We start from the raw sequence: 17,274 nt of genomic DNA, 5'->3' as shown, positions 1-17,274 counted from the left end.
TCCTGGAGAATGTTCCGTGTGCTGCTGAGAAGAAGGTTTATTCTGCAGCTGTTGGATAAGTGTTCTTTACATGTCAGTCAGATCCATTTGGTCTAAAGTGAAGTTTAACTCCAGTGTTTGTTGATTTTCGGTCTGGATGTCTTTCTATTACTGGGAGTGGAGGTGTTGAAGTCCCCTATTAATAGTGTATTCCAGTCTGGCTGCTCTGGTATTGGGTACGTATATTTACAACTGTTATATCCTTTTGCTGAATTGATCCCTTTATCATTATATAATGACTTTGTGTCTTTTTAGAATCTTAGCCTTGAAACCTGTTTTATTTGATGTAAGTATAGCTACTCCTACTCTTTTATTCTTAGTTTCCATTTTTGTGGAATATCTTTTTCTATCCCTTCACTTTCACCCTATGTCTTTCTTTATAGATGAAATGTGTTTCTGGTAGAGAGCATACAGCTGGGCCTTATTTTTTAATTTATCCAGCCACTACATTTCTATTAATTGGAAAATTTAGTCTATTCACATTCAATGTTATTATTGATAATTAAGGACTTACTACTGCCATTTTAATACAGGTCTCCCCTCCCCTCCCCTCCCCTCCCTTCCCTTCCTTCTTTCCTTTGTTTCTCATCTGTCCATCTTGTCTTCTCTCTTCTCTTTCTCTTTCTCTTTCTTTTTCTTCCTCTTCCTCTTCTCTTCCTCTTTTCTTTCCCTTTCTCTCTCTGTCACCCAGGCTGTAGTACAGTGGTAGGATTTCAGCTTACTACAGCATTCACCTCCCTGGTTCAAGCAATTCCCCTGCCTCAATTTCCCAAGTAGCTGGGATTACAGGCACACACCACCACAGCCAGCTCAAGTATTTTTTTTTTGTATTTTTAGTAGAGATGGAGTTTCACCATGTTGGCCAGACTGGTCTTGAACTCCTGACCTCAGACAGTCTGCCTGCCTTGGCCTCCTAAAGTGCTGGGATTACAGCTGTGAGCCATTACGCCCAGCCTTTCTGATTATTTTATAATGCCACTCTTTCATCCTTTTTTTTTACTGTCTTCCTTAGTGTTTAAGTCATTTTTCTCTGACGGTATGTTTTAGTTTGTTGCTTTGTATTTTTAGTATATTTATTATAGCTTTTTGCTTTGTGGTTACCATCAGGCTTACAAAAAACATCTTATAGACACAATACATTATTTTAAACAAATGACAACTTAACTTTGATCAGAAAGTAAAGCAAGGAAACTAAACAACACTATACTTTAACTCCATCTCCCATACATCTTGACATTCTGTTGTCTCAATTTATATCTTATTATATTGCTTTTTAACAGATTGTTATAATTATTTTTGGTAGATTTGTCTTTTAGTTTTCATTCTAGATATATGAGTAGATTACGCACCACAATTATGATGTTAGATTGTTCTGAATTTGTCTATGTTCCGAGTTTTACGAGTGAGTTTTATGCCTCCATTTTTTTTCATTTTAGCTTCCTTTTCTTTCATACTGAAGTATTCTATTTATCATTTTAGTAAGATGCGTCTAAAGATAATGAATTCCTTCAGCCTCTTTTTGTCTGATAAAAACTCTCTCTCTCTGTCATGTTTGAAAGAAAGCTTTGTTGGATACAATATTCTTGGTTGGCAGGATTTTTCTTCCCCTTCAGCACTTTGAGTATGTTGTCCTACTGCCTCCTGCAGGGCATGGTTTCCTGAGAAGTCAGTTGCCAAACAAACTGCAGCTTCTTTATATGTTATTTGTATTTCTTTTGCTGCTTTTAGGGTTCTGTCTTTGTCATAGGCCTTTGAGAGTTTGATTATTATATGTCTTGGGATAGTCTTATTTGGATTGAATCTTTTTGGTGATCTCTGACCTTTAACTGTAAATTTCTGTCTTTCTCCAATAGGGAAAGTTTTTTCTTGTTAATTCTTTAATTAACTTTCTACCCCTTGCTCTTTCTCAACTCTCTCTTGACCACCAGTGACTCTTAGATTTGTTCTTTTGAGGTTATTCTCTATATCTTGCAGACATTCTTTGTTTTTTTAAATTCTGTTTCTCCTCTGTGTATTTTTCAGTAGCCTGCATTAGAGCTGATTATTTTCTCTACTTGATCCAGTCTGCTGTTGAGAGTCTCCAATGCATTTTTCAGTTCAGCAAATTTATTTCTTCATTACAGCATTTCTGTTTAATTTTATTATTTCAATCTGTTTCAGTTTCTCTGATAAATTTCTTCATTGTTTTTCTGTGTTATTTGGAAGTTGCTGACTTTCTTAGAATTGCTATTTTGAATTCATGATCTGAGAGCTCACACATGGCTGTCTTATCCAAGCTTGTCACTGGCACTTTGCTTTTGTCTATTTGGGGAGGCCATGGTTTCCTGCTTGCTGTTGTTTCTTGTGGACATGCATCTATGGCTTTATATTGAAGGATGATTTATTTATTCCAGTGTTTGTTCCCTGGCTTGGTTGGTCATTTCAGGGTATGTTTGCTTAAAGGTCCTTTGCAGATGCCTATGGGCCCTCTTTATGCTAGATCACTGCCTCCTATTCAGCACTAAATGGTGTCGTAAGTCCTGGTTTGCCTCAGTTCTCAGAAACAATTGGCACTGTCTCCAGTGGTGAGGAGGAGGTTGCATCTCGAAGCGGATATCCTAGCTATGTGGGAAGGCTGGCCATTGGTTCCTGTTCTGAAGATTTATGGACTGTGCCTCCCACAATGTGGTACTGGTGAACAGTTGCTCTGAATAGGCATCTCCTTTGGCTGAAATAAAGAGCAAAAATTCCTGGAGTGGAGTTTTTAAACCCGCTTCCCCTCTTTGTCTGTAGCTGCCCTGGGGGGTTTTCTTTCTGAGGCACTTGTGATGCTTCCCATGGGTTGAGTCAGGAGTGATTTTCCTGCAAGGGAGCCCAAGATGGTGGGGAAGCTGGCTTTCTGAGCCTGAGAGGAATTTCCTGCATGCGATGCCAGGCAGATTTGGGGAGAGGCATTGTGGGGAGAGAAGTTCGTTTCTCTTACAGTCTGCATGGAGCTTTTTACTTCTCTGTGGTCCCAGGAATTGTGTCAGCCTTGGGTTTAAGTTCTGGGATATTGCTGGTGATAATCTTGGCACTAGAAGTTTATGTTTGGTTTTCTGTGGTAAAGAGTGAATCTGCATCGCTTCTACTCTTTCCGTTTTGGAGATATCACTCTCAGTTGATTTTAATTTCTGACCAATTATAATTCAAAGCAAAATTATTAAATAGATAATGATAATATGACAAAGAAGGAGTGATAGCCATAAACTTTCATGCAGTGGCTAGTATTGCATTAGCATATAAAACTTAAAATGCTAGAAATTAACTGAAACACAATTGCGTGGGGATATTTTATTGCACTTCATTTAATTTTTAACATAAGAAATAGATGAAAAACAAGAGTCTGAGAATATTGGAGTAATAACTGAACTCAGATACATAGCACATTTTATAGTTTACATAGACAGAATTCACCTCTTTAATAGGTATTTATTAAAATTTGATTTCTTATTAGAGTAAAAAAATTGGACAGGCTTCTTTGATAATATAATATACCTTAAAAGTATTAGTAAATTTTGAACATTAATGACACTCTAATATTCTTATGCTCTTGGTAACTTCATTTGTTTTTTGTTTTTTTTTTCCTCCCCTGGAAAGCATGAAATGGAAAGTACATAGTAGGTATTTGTACTAGTTATTAAAATGAACTGCTGTTCTATTTTTGTTAAGCCCTGAATGAAGTAGAATTTATTATTAATTTATTATTTTAACCTCTGAAAGCATTGATCAAATCAAGCCTCATATGTTTAAGTGCTACATGTAACCTTCACCAGTGTGATTTATGTAAATATTTCCTATGTTATAGATCATTAAAACATAAAAATAAGCTAGCCTGGTTTTGTCTGAGGTTACATTTTTTTTTCTTTTATTATTTTTTTATTTTTGAGATGGAATCTTGCTCCTGTCGCTCAGGCTGGAGTGCAATGACACGATCTCAGCTCACTGCAACCTCCGCCTCCTAGGTTCAAGTGATTCTCCTGCCTCAGCTTCCTGATTAGCTGGGGTTATAGGTGCCCGCTACCAGGCCTGGCTAATTTTTGTGTTTTTGGTAGAGATGGGGTTTCACTATTTTGGCCAGGATGGTCTTGAACTACTGACCTCAGGTGATCCACCTCAGCCTCCCAAAGTTCTGGGATTATAGGCATGATCTACCATATCTGGCTTGAGGTTATATTTCTAAGAAACTTGTGAACTATTCTGTTCTCCAGCTTGGAGACAAATAAGCATCTTATGGCATTGGTGCCACCAAAAGATCCTCTTGAATCCTGCTCTGTGCCTTTTTAGCGCTCACTAGATAATTCAGACAAAGGTATTAAAAAACTATTCTTTTAGTCAGTTTTTGAAAATAATTGGTGAATATGTTTTAAAGTAGATTATAGCTTAATTTATGTCATTTTGATGGTTAGAATTTTTCAGTTTATAGTAGTGCTTCTTAAACTTTTCTAATCTTTCTCTACTTTATATAATAAAAAGTTACTATGTGTGGGTTTAATGAAAAGTCTTTCTCTTTCCCAGGATGAATGTGGACAGTTTCCATATGATGCAAACATACAGATACACTGGGTATCCTTTCTAGATGGGCGGCAAAGAGTTTTGCTTTTCACCGATGATGTTGCCTTGGTTTCCAAAGCACTGCAGGCAGAAGAAATGGAACAGGCTGATTATGAAATAACGTTGTCCCTCCACAGTCTTGGACTTTCATTGGTTAACAATGAAAGCAAGCAGGAAGTTTCATATATTGGGATAACCAGGTACGCAAGAGGGAAAAATGAGACATCCTAAACCTTTAAAAGGCATTGAGTTCATAATATCCAATTTGAGGAAAGTAAAAAGATACCTGGTTTGACTTTGGTATGGTGTATATTTATTCAGTAAAACTTATTCACTTTGTCTTCACAGTACTCATTGTCAGTTCGTGGGGAAAAAAGTGGTTTGCTTCTTTCCTTGTCCTTATACATGTTTGTGTTTTTTAATGAATTACAAAAATACTGAGAAAAGGAAAGGGTGTACAAAGAAGGATGTACATGCGCATTGGAAATACAGAGGTAGAAGTGACTAATTTGTTTGGTGTAGTAGAGGTTGGAGAAACCGTCATGAGTCGGGGGAAACCAACAGAAACTGGAAAAAGTTTATATAAAGAGATAATCTATGTAATGCACTTTGCATAACACCCGACAAAATAATGGTTATAAATGATATCATACATACAATTAATATAATGTTAATGTATTTATGTGTGTATAGGTAATTCTTTGTTATATATTTCAGTATTATATGGTATTTTTAAACTAAACATGGACATCATTTTTAGTCATATAGGTCCAATATTTTCTTTTATTTTGTTCTTTGATAAAACTTCTTTTTACTTTAATATTGTATATCCTGTTCTAATTTGTCAGGTTTACCTTTATAAGAACATTTAAAAATTTATCTAAAATAACTTCATTACCTTTTTTATGACATGGTACACATTCAGTGAAATCTACGCTTTCAAAAGAAAAACACCAGTTTTATAATTTTAACAACAGACTTTTTTTGAGCTGCCTTATGTCTAGAGAAAAACTGTGTAAAATACAGAGTTTTCATATACCCACACTCTTGTTTTTCCTATTGCTAACATCTTGCGGTCATGTGATACGTTTGTTACTAGTGATGAGCTAATATTGGTACTACATTATTATCTAACATTATTATCTAACTTCCCTATCTAACATCTAACTCTTTGTGTTGTACTTTCTATAAGTTTTGACAAATGTGTAATAACCTGTATTCACCATTAACAGTATTCTATAAGATAATTTCACTGCTCTAAAAGTCGCTCCGCTTCCTCCTGTTAATCCCGCTATTCCTCTTCTAAACCTTTGGAAACCACTGATCTTTTTATTGTCTCCAAAGTTTTTCTTTTTTCAGAATTTCATGTATGTACATACGCCTATTCAAATTAACTTCTCTGACTTAGCAGTATGCTTTTAAGGTCCTTCGTTTCTTTACATGGCTTGACAGTTTATTTCTTTTTATTACCGACTCATAGTCCATTGTATGAATGGACTCTTACTCCAGTTTGTTTGTCCATTCAACTATTGAAGGACATCTTGGTTGCTTCCACATTTTGACAATTATGAATAAAGCTTTTATTCATGTGCAAGTTTTTGTGTAGACATATGTTTTCACCTTTTTGGGGGTAAGTGCCAAGGAATGTGATTGCTGGATTATATGATAAAAATATGTTTAGTTTTGTAAGAAACATCAAACTGTCTTACAAAGTGGCTGCACCATTTTGCATTCCCACCAGCAATGAATGAGAGTTCATGTTGCTCCACATCCTTGCCAAAGTTTGGTATGGTCAGTGTTTTGCATTTTAGCTATTTTAATAGGGATATAGTAGTATCTCATTGTTTTAATTTTCTCTTTTCTGATGACATATGTTAGGATCTGTTCATATGCTTATTTGCCATCTGTATATCTTCTTTCCTGAGCCACCTGTTCAAATCTTTTGCCCATTTAAAAATTAGGTTATTTTCTTAATGTTGAGTTTTAAGAGTTCTTCATTGATTTTGGATACCAGTCTTTTATCAGATATGTGTTTTGCAAATATTTTTTCCCAGACTGTGCCTTATCTTTTCATTCTCGTAACTGTTTTTACCAACAGAAGTTTTATGTTTTGAGTCAGACTTAGCAATTTTTTTCCTTTGTGGATTGTGCTTTTGTTGTTGTATATAAAAAGTCTTTGCTATACCCACAGTTACCTAGATTTTCTCCTACTATCTTCTAGGAGTTATATAATTTTGTGTTTTGTATTTATTTATTTTTATGTATATATGTATGTATTTATTTTTGAGACAGAGTGTCACTTGGTTGCCCAGGCTGGAGTGCAGTGGTGTAATCTCTGCTCACTGCAACCTCTGCCAACCGGGCTCAAGCAATCTTCCCACCTCAGCCTCCTGAGTAGCTGGGACTACAGACACATGTCACCATGCCAGGCTAGTATGTTTTATTTCCTTGTGGAGACCAGAATTTCACCATGTTGCCTAGGCTGATCTCGAACTTATATTTAAGTCTAATCTAGTTTGAGCTATTTTTTTGTGAAAGATGAAAGCTCTGTGTCTAGATTTGCTTTACTGCATATGGATGTCCAGTTCTTCCAACATAATTTGTTGAAAGACTTTTGTAGTTTCCTCATTTAAATCACATACACATCGTATTAGAGTTTGTTTATATGTAAGTGCTCATTTCTTTGGTGCTGATGTAAATGGTATTGTGTTTTTATTTTAAATTCTAATTGTTTATTGCTGGCATATAAGAAAGCAGTTGACATACATTAACTTTGTATTTTTGCAATCTTTTTATAATTGCTTATTAGTTACAAGAGTTTTTTGGTTGTTTTTTTTTTTTTGGATTTTCTGTTTAGACAGTCATAGACACTTTATTTCTTCATTCCTAACTTTATTTTCTTGTCTGATCACATCTTGGACTTACAGTACTATGTTGAAGTGGGAGTGGTTGAGAGTGGGCATACTTGCCTTGTTCCTAATCTTAGTGGGAAAGCATCTGGTTTTTCACTATGATGTTAGCTATAAGTTTTTTGTAGGTGCTCTTTATCAAGTTGAGGAAGTTCCCCTTTAAGTTGTCTCAGAGTTTTTATCATGAATAATGTTGGATTTATATTGTCTATAGTAGATATTTTATTCAGTGCCTTCACTGGTATCCTCTAAATACATTTTATAGTTAGGACATTGTTAACACTAACATTGACTAATGTAAACAAGCCATGTAAAGTATTATATATTTATATTTTATTATTATATAAATATATATATTATACAAGCATTATTCTCTAATTCAGTTGCCAGCAAAGTTTGACCTATGAGCCACTAGCCCACTGCCTGTTTTTGAACAGCTTTTGATTTAAGAATAATTTTTTTTTACATTTGTAAATGGTTGAAAAAAATCAAAAGAAGAATAAAATACTTGAAAATTATGAAAATCAGTTTGTTTCCCATCAATAATGTTTTGTTGGGACACAGTGATTTCTGTTCTTTTACATGGCTGCTTTGACACTGCTACTCAGTGCACTACAGATAATGGTGTGTTTCGGTTCATGCATATTGTTCTCCAGCATTTTTTTATATTACTGATATATATCCATCATGTCAAACAAGAAGAGAAAAATGGACTTTGAATGTTATTCTTTTAGGGCATAATGGAATGTGGATTATCTTCTTATTAAAAAAGCATTATTTTATTATGTTATGAAACTATAGCTGTGCTGAAATAATACAATATATGTTGACAATATAGTTTCCAAACCAAGCGCATACCATAACATTTCCAAATCACAGGGAAGCAATAGCCAGACAAATTAGAAAGTTTAAGGCAACATATCTGATCACAGAAATATCTTCACAAATATAAAAAAACAATAATGAGCTTGCAAGCAAAGTTTCTGAGTGACTCATGTATTAGCCAAGCCAGGAAAGTCTTTTACCAATAGTGAGTTAATTGAATTGTGTCTACAGCAGCTAAAGAAATGTATCCAGAGAAAATGAACTTGTTTAAGGCCATCAGCCTTTTAGTGGGAACAGTTGCTTAAAGAATAGAAGACATTTAGAACATCAATAGTCAATTAAAAAAACAAGGCAAATGATATTGAGTGGTTTCCCTTGGCTCTTGATGAGTCAACAGATGTTACCAATACTGCTCAGTTGTATATTTGAGATGTCAGTGCTTAGTTTGAAGTGACTAAAGAGTTAACCTCTAGGTTAACCTAAATAGTGTGCCTAGGACAACTATAGGTGAGAAAATTTTTAAATAGGCTGAAGAAATGCTAATTCCATATTAACCTGAAGATATATACAACGGATTATGGGGAAAATATGTGTGGAACGGAAAAAGACTTAGTTGGACTAATTCATATAGCTGTTGAGAAAATGTAAAGCACTTAAAGCCTATTACTTGTGAGTAGGTTCTTAGTGGAAAAATTTTAGTTTGCCTTTTGTTATCAAACCATTAGTGTCAGATAGTAAACTTTATTCAGTTTTGTGGACTTAACCATTATTAGTTTTGTGAATTTTTGCCAGAAATAGAAATTGAATGTTCTTTCTGACTTGTCGTACCACACAGCAGTTTGATGGGTTAGCATCAGTAACTTTTTGTTGTACTCTTGAGTTCTGGGCCAGGATTAAAATTTTTTTGAACAAAAGAATCACCCTCACTACCGTCACTGAGCACCAATAATAGTGGCTTTGGAAATTAATTTTTGTTGCAGAATTGCAGAGTTGATGATTTTTTTTTAATGAATTTCAAGCTAAAATTAGAAGACAAACAGTGCTTATGTGAAAAATTTATACTACAGTGAAGACAGCTAATGTTTGAATCTCAAGTAATATCAAGATGTTCCATGTACTTTCTGTGCTGTCCAAAGTTAAAACATGAAGCAAAATCTCCACTTCCACATGTATTTGGAGAGGATATATTTTATGGCCTGCAACTCCAGTTCCAGCAACATGTTTTCTAACTTCAATGCAGGTGTAAGGAAATTTCCTCATTTCAAAATTTATTTGTGCAATTGAGGAGCTTCTACCTAACTTTGAATTGGAAGTGATTGACTTGTAACATATTGATATACGAAAAGGCAAATATCAAGAGAAGAATTTAATATAATTTTATAAATACCTTCGAAGTGATATATATGCTCAAGTAAAATAATAAATTCTCATTGATCAATATGAGTATTTGACAGCACCTATCTATGTGAAGTGGCATTTTTAAAGATGCTCATTATACATTACAATTAATAGATGAACATTTGCAATAGATTTTGATAATTAATGGCACTGAGTGACATATTACTTTCACAAAAGAAGTTTATTTTTTTCATTAATAGACTTGTTTTTAAGAATTGCTCCACTTATTTTATATTCTGAGTTTCAATTAAAAATTTATGGGAGTTTTTTCTTTCTTTTATATCTAAGTTGCCTATCTAATAACTTGGATTGTGTCTCAGTCCAGAAAACCTAAAATATTTACTGCTTGATATATGGCCCTCTGCAGAAAAAGTTTGCCATTCCTTTAATTGATTGATGTCAATGTGTGATAGAAAAAGCATTTTCTTTCCTGCCGCTTTTCTTTTTGTACGCTTGCAACACAGGTATGGTTTGCTACTTTAAGAAGTTCCTTGTACCAATGTAATTTTCATAGAAAACAATAGTTACAATAATCTGGAGTTGAATAAAGTTCCACAGACCTAAATACATGTTGCCAATTTAATTTTCTTTGTGAATTATTTAGTTCTGGTGTTGTTTGGGAGATGAAACCAAAACAGAAATGGAAGCCATTTAGTCAAAAGCAGATAATCTTATTGGAACAATCCTATCAGAAACAGCAAATATCAAGAGGCCATGGTTGGATTAAGCTAGATAATAATTTTGAGGTATACCAAAATTCTTTTGTTTTGATTTTTATTATTTGTATTTTCTTGGTGGCTGTAGTAAGTAAAATTGTAATGCCCAAGTAAAGATGTGTTCAGAAATGAACTTACTTACTAGTAGATAAAGTCTTATTTCTTAATAGGATTGGCATGACTAATGATACATATTAGTATATTTTTAATTAAAACATATTGTTATTTAATCATATACTGTGAAACAGGATTTAAACCTGTGTTTTAATAATTTTATTGTATTTTTATGTAATTGTTATATTTACAAATCAGATAGTCTCATGGAACTTGTTTTCAGAAAAATTAGGGATAAGTTAAGATTACTTCATTGAAATTTTTAAAAAATATTTTGAATGACACCAACATATATTGCTAAATAAAGACTGTGTAAAATTACATATTTCATTGAGGAGAAACCTACAGAAACCTGCTCAAGTAAATTCATTAATTGTGAGTAATTGTTGGACTTGAGTAGACATCCACAAATAAGATGCACTCTACCTGGGTCCTTACACAGTTAAAACTAACAGTCACTGTTGCTCCAGAAAGTTTGCAGAAGCTTGACTGCAGTTTCCAGCTTGCTCTAGTTTAATCATGCAGTTTGGTTACTCTTTGTTGTTGGTGTCTGATGGTTCAGTTTGCACTGGTCAAACTGTTCGGTTCTTTACCACCCCCGTCAATGTTGGCCATACTTAAATGATAAAAAACAATATTATTAGTGTCAGGCATGACTAAGCTATCAATTAGTGATTGCAAAACAGAGTTTGTTTGAGAATTATCTTGGGGCCAGGTGCAGTGGCTCACACCTGTAATCCCAGCATTTTAGTAGGCTGAGACTGGAGGATCACTTGAGGCCAGGAGTTTGAGACTTGCTTGGGCATCATAGTGAGACTTTGTCTGTACAAAGAAAAAGATAATAACAATTAAAATTAGCTGCACATGGTGTCACACCTGTATTCTCAGCTGCTCTGGAGGCTGACGGGAGGATCACTTGAGGCCAGGAGGTTGAGGCTGCAGAGATGTGATTTTGCCACTGCACTCCATCCTGTGTGACAGCAAAACCTTGTCTCCAAAAAAAAAAAAAAATCCAGAATTATTCGTTACTTGAAAAAGTTTTCTTTTCTATAAAGCATGTTTTTTAAACTGAAGTTTCTGTACTTGAAAAGTTTCATAATTATTTCCTTGCTTTTCTAATAACTTTGGTAGAAAAGTGGTGCTTTTGTTTCAAAGATCTCAACTGTAGATCACCTTAAGATAGATCTTTTGGTGAGACACAAAGATAAAGTTTTTTCCAATCTGATCAGTAAATAGATATTTAAAATGGAACAGCTACTGTGCTAACAACAGCTCACAAAAACATGTGCTTTTTTTCCAGGTCAATTTTGATAAAGATCCAATGGAAATGCGCCTCCCTATTCGTTGTCCTATTAAACGAGACTTTTTATCAGGCATTCAGATTGAATTTAAGCAATCTTCTCACCAGAGAAGTTTAAGGGCCAGGTTGTACTGGCTTCAGGTAATACTGTCATTCTCAAGTAAGTATTTATCATCACTTTGGGAATCTTGAGAATAAAATTTCTTTTTTTACAACTTTATTGTTTACATTGTAATTGGTGTCTTTTCTTTTTGTTTGAATGCTTTTTTCCCCTTCTTCCATAATCCTATTTATTTAACATCTTACTTATAAACTTTGTGATTATTGATACTAATTTAATCAGTTAGCCTGCAAAAGGGTTTTCTTGCATTGAGATTGTTATTTTTAAACGTTCCTGTGAATTTGTCATGGGATCCCCAAATAAGGTTTTCCTTTATCATGGTTCAGGGCAGAGAGCCGAGCTTTGCTGAAGGTTCCTTTTAGATAAATTTGCAAGCTGCTTGCTCGCTCTCAGCATCCCTCCTTTCCTTCTTTTTAGCTGTTAAGTACGGTTTAGGCTACTTTAATTCTTTTTCTTCTTTTTTACCTTATCCCCTAATTTCATATTCAGTTTCTACTTATATTTTATTTAAACCATAGAGAGTTGAAATCTCACGGGATCCATAGATACAAGTATTTTCATTAATGATGTACATACCCCACACTGTTAATACAATTATGAGGGTATTTATATAGTTCTTTATTTAAAGCCTTGTCCTTGCTGAGGTATATAACTTTTACAGATTTAAAATGAAACTTCTAATTGCACCACATAAACATGCAGACAAGTATGATGAAATTAGAGACCTCTTCTATAACATTATCTTTGAAACTGAAAGTTTGAATTCTTTGAAATCCTGCTAAGTTGGTTTTCTTTACTTTCAGGTTGATAATCAGTTACCAGGTGCAATGTTCCCTGTTGTATTTCATCCCGTTGCCCCTCCAAAATCTATTGCTTTAGATTCAGGTAAAAAAAAAAAAAGTTGTGACATAGATATACCTTATTTATAAAAGTTAGTCAGTAGTTTGACCTAGTATAAACTATTTTGTGTGTCTATGTTACTTCTTCCTCTTAGAGCCGAAGCCTTTCATTGATGTAAGTGTCATCACAAGATTTAATGAGTACAGTAAAGTCTTACAGTTCAAGTAAGTAAAGATTCCTGTTGTTTCGCTAAAGGAATTTAAAATGAAAATCTACTTTGAAAGTAATTTTACTCTTTTTGAAAGTGACTTTCATGTAAAAAGTATTTTCCAACTGAACCTCTTAATTCACTTTTCATAAAATAATATGCTTCAACTTATTTTAGTAGTAGTCTTTACATATTTTAAAGTGTTGAATTTCTTCAACCACCTTCTTCCTTTTATAACTCCAATTAGAATATAAAATAATAAGTGAAATCTAAATGACATGTGTGTGTGAGCTGTGTTCTTTAATTACTGTGAACTTTAAAAATTGGATCATATATGCTACATCATCTAGTTGTATTTGTTTCATCTGTGACATGATGAATGTGGCATTTGGGATTGTAAGTGCCAAGTGGTAGTGCAGCAGTATTACCTTAAGTGAAACTTTCACTCCAGTGAAAAAGTCTCAAGACTTTCATCTTATTAACATAATTTTTAGGAGATGAAGGAAAAGATGCAATTATGGCTTTTCATTAAAATCATAGTTTTAACACTGAAAATTAAAAGACCTGATAGAAATCCTTTTCCATCTTGAATTTTATTTTCCTTAGGTATTTTATGGTCCTCATTCAGGAAATGGCCTTAAAAATTGATCAGGGGTTTCTAGGAGCTATTATTGCACTGTTTACCCCAACAACAGACCCTGAAGCTGAAAAAAGACGGGTAAAAATTTTTTCTTGGGAAAATTATAAAACTAAAATTTAAATCAGCATTTTTGAATGAATTGTAATAGAGAATAAAACTAAAATAGAAATTGTTGATTTTAATTTTTTCAGGCAAAGTTAATCCAACAAGATATTGATGCTCTAAATGCAGAGTTAATGGAGACTTCAATGACTGATATATCAATTCTTAGTTTCTTTGAACATTTCCATATTTCTCCTGTTAAGGTTTGTTGTAATTATTATTTTGAAAATTTTGTGAAATTGTTGTAGAACTTTTTAAAGGGTCTGTGGACAAAAGTAGGTTTTAATTTGTTGCATCATGTATTTGGTGGGAATTTTGTTTGATTAATCAAAATAATTAAGACAATTCTCTGTAACATATGTACAACCAAAATTCCCACTGAGAAACCACCAAAGCGTGTTCTCTAGTCTTGAATTAATAACCCCCTTATTCAAGGAAGAAGCTGACAAAAGCATTTCTTAATTAAGCGTAGAAGTGCTTGCCAACATTTAATGTTTTGGTTGCACTTTGTAACTACAATCACTATCTACACAGAGAGCTATAATGGGTGCCCTAACCAGAATGTGAAAACGCTGAAGTAGGTACTATGCTGTTGATGTGGTGTTTTTCCTCCTTCCAAAATTTGATTGTAACTAAGGGAGTGGAAAATTGGATACCTTTCACTTGCCTGATTTTGTACTTTATGAGCCCATTTCCTTTTTCCCTTTTGTTGTTCTTTTTAGCTTTTACAGGAGAAGGTGATTGCTTAGTAAATTGACAAATGCTATCAACCACAATGCTCTAAACTTGTGTAATGTAATGGGCCAGATTTATAATTAAGTAAACTCTTTAAAATATTGATGATCCTTATATAGTCTCAAAAACTGTTCACAGCGCATTACTTTCAATTGCATATACCAGTCCTTCAGCTAAATGAATAAATTTCTAAAATGGAATTATTATTTTAAATTGATATATTAGTTTGGTGATAGCAGACATATTGATAGTGTCAGGTTTAAAATAGATAATGTTTTATGTGATAGGTAATATACCATTTCTTTTTTATTTTTAAGTGAAAATCAGTTATTTGTGAGATTGAACAATACCTTAAATATTTACTGAATGCTTATTCTCAAAGTTGCTGTGGAGGTATAAAATGGCTTTATGGATTTTATATGCTAGAGGAATATTAATGATTGATAATTTCCGAATTCATGTTCTTAGGCACAGTGGGAACTGTGCCATGAAGTCTAATGGCAAAAATTATGAACAACGATTATTTTCATAGCCCATAGTGACTTTACCCTAGGGAAAGGCTGGATCAGTGTTTACTCGTGGTTACCTTTCTTGGATCCCAACATTCCCAGACTCTTCATGTGGGCAGAAGGTCACATGGAAGAAAATAACCACAGGCTTTCCTGGCCTCGCCCCAAGTTCACTTTACTTGAGCTCTATATTAGTTAGTTAATATGCCTAGGAAATGACAAAATGAGAAAGGAAATTCATCTACTTTATTTCACATATTGAATTACTTTTTGCCTGTTTCTTCTTGCACTATTGCACTAATGATAGCTTAGCACAAAGTAGCAGCTAAATGAGAATCTAAAATCTCATTTTTAAATACTAAGTTGGAGGGTCTGTGGAAGCTGAAAACCTTATTATGCTTTTAAAAACTTGACAGTTTGGTAACTTACCTTGTCATGTTATCGTTATTATCTATTATTTTAACTGTCAGATTACTTATGTGTCAATTGACATGTTTTTCTTCTTAAAATGATTGGCCGGGTGTGGTGGCTCACGCCTATAATCCCAGTACTTTGGCAGGCCAGTGCAGGTGGATCACAAGCTCAATAGATCGAGACCATCCTGGCCAATGTGGGGAAACCCCGTTTTTACTAAAAATACAAAAAATTAGCTGGGTGTGGTGGCGCACGCCTGCAGTCCCAGCTACTTGGGATACGGAGGCAGGAGAATTGTTTGAACCTGGGAGGTGGAGGTTGCAGTGAGCCGGGATCGTGCCATTGCACTCCAGCCTGGCAACAGAATGAGACTCCGTCTCAAAAAACAAAAAAACCAAAATGATTATGCAAATTTTTAAAAGTATGTTGGTCTCCTTCATATGAATACAATGGCATTTATACACATTGCATAAAATCAGAACTCTATTTTTGGATCATACTAATTTGTATTTTATCAAAAAGTAAAGAGAATCAAATATAAGTGGGTTGTTCTGCTTTAATGTGTAGTATCAAATAATGGCTTTCACTAGGACTCTAATCAAAAGACTTTTTTGGTTTGTTTCTGTAACTACTTGGATCCTCTATATGTAAATTTTTCACTTTTAGCTTTCATTTATTGAGAATTATTTTTCTTTTAGTTGCATTTGAGTTTGTCTTTGGGTTCCGGAGGTGAAGAATCAGACAAAGAAAAACAGGAGATGTTTGCAGTTCATTCTGTCAACCTGCTGCTGAAAAGCATAGGTGCTACTCTAACTGATGTGGATGACCTTATATTCAAGTAAGACTTCTGTTAGAGTACATTGGGAGGCAGGTGTACAAAATCATGTTTTGCGATGTTAGTTCTTTCCGTTTGTGCATTGTTAGCTTAGGAAAAGGATAACTTTACTACTTACATTTGGAGAATTTGGTCCATTTGTGATTATACTCTTTAGGAATGCTTATTGTTTCATAATGATAAGGTGAAAAGTCTTGTTTTCTTTAATTACTCATATCTAGATAATACATGAATGTAGAATAATTGAGTTTTTTAGTGATATGTTATAAATTGACCATATTTTAAAACATAATTATATTTAGAAATATGTAATGCTAGAAACATATAAATTCAATATTGTTATTAAATTGAAATTCAACAATGGTATTGGAACAAGTAATTATCTGGGTGAAAAAGAATTCCCTGTAGATCATTTTCCTCACATGTACACTACTAAATTTTGGAAAAAATGAATGATAAAACATAAAACCTAAACTGAAAAGACAAAAAAAGTAAAATCTCTGAATAGAGGATGTCTTTCTAAGTTTAAAATCACTGGAAAACATGTCGATGGAAAATACGAGATATATTTAACCGCATAAAAATCAAATATTTTACAACAAAATCAATGAAAACAATTTAAAAAACAAAAGACTGGGAAAATACAATAATAAAGAAAGGATTGTTATCTTAATACTAAACATTGATAACAAAAACCTAGATTCTAATGGTTATAGTGGCCAGTGAACAATGAGATAATTAACAAAAGGGAAAACACAGTGATGGTGTTATTATTTATCAAAGAATACATGCATATTAAAGCAAATTATCACAGATTTTAAAATACGAACGATTCCATTTTTAAATCCTATTTAATAATAGTCAGGGGTAAGTCTAAGAAATAGACACTTTTTATATACTATTGGTGTAAGTGGAAAACTACGTTTGTTAGGAGCCTTAAATGTTTTGTTGCCTTTCACTCAGTAATTCTCTTTTTGGAATTTTTTTCCAAAAAGTA

General features: G+C 33.6%; 1 protein-coding gene across 5 annotated transcripts in view; it reads left to right on the top strand.

The window, feature by feature from the left end:
* Positions 1–17,274, top strand: part of VPS13C (vacuolar protein sorting 13 homolog C) — a 198,977-nt gene that overhangs the window by 157,574 nt on the left and 24,129 nt on the right. For 4 of the 5 annotated variants that reach the window (XM_017506167.2, XM_017506165.2, XM_017506169.2 and 1 more), the window contains 8 exons: positions 4,576–4,811; positions 10,348–10,489; positions 11,874–12,014; positions 12,798–12,879; positions 12,989–13,058; positions 13,649–13,760; positions 13,874–13,987; positions 16,141–16,280. In XM_017506167.2, the coding sequence (XP_017361656.1) occupies positions 4,576–4,811; positions 10,348–10,489; positions 11,874–12,014; positions 12,798–12,879; positions 12,989–13,058; positions 13,649–13,760; positions 13,874–13,987; positions 16,141–16,280 (1,037 nt within the window). Of the gene's footprint in view, positions 1–3,657; positions 3,678–4,575; positions 4,812–10,347; positions 10,490–11,873; positions 12,015–12,797; positions 12,880–12,988; positions 13,059–13,648; positions 13,761–13,873; positions 13,988–16,140; positions 16,281–17,274 lie in introns of those variants that run through there. The other variant, XM_017506170.2, reaches the window with a different exon arrangement.

This window comes from Cebus imitator, unplaced genomic scaffold, assembly GCF_001604975.1.
Source record: "Cebus imitator isolate Cc_AM_T3 unplaced genomic scaffold, Cebus_imitator-1.0 Scaffold350, whole genome shotgun sequence".
Taxonomy (NCBI): Eukaryota; Metazoa; Chordata; class Mammalia; order Primates; family Cebidae; genus Cebus; species Cebus imitator.
This window is presented reverse-complemented; position numbering and strand designations above follow the sequence as displayed.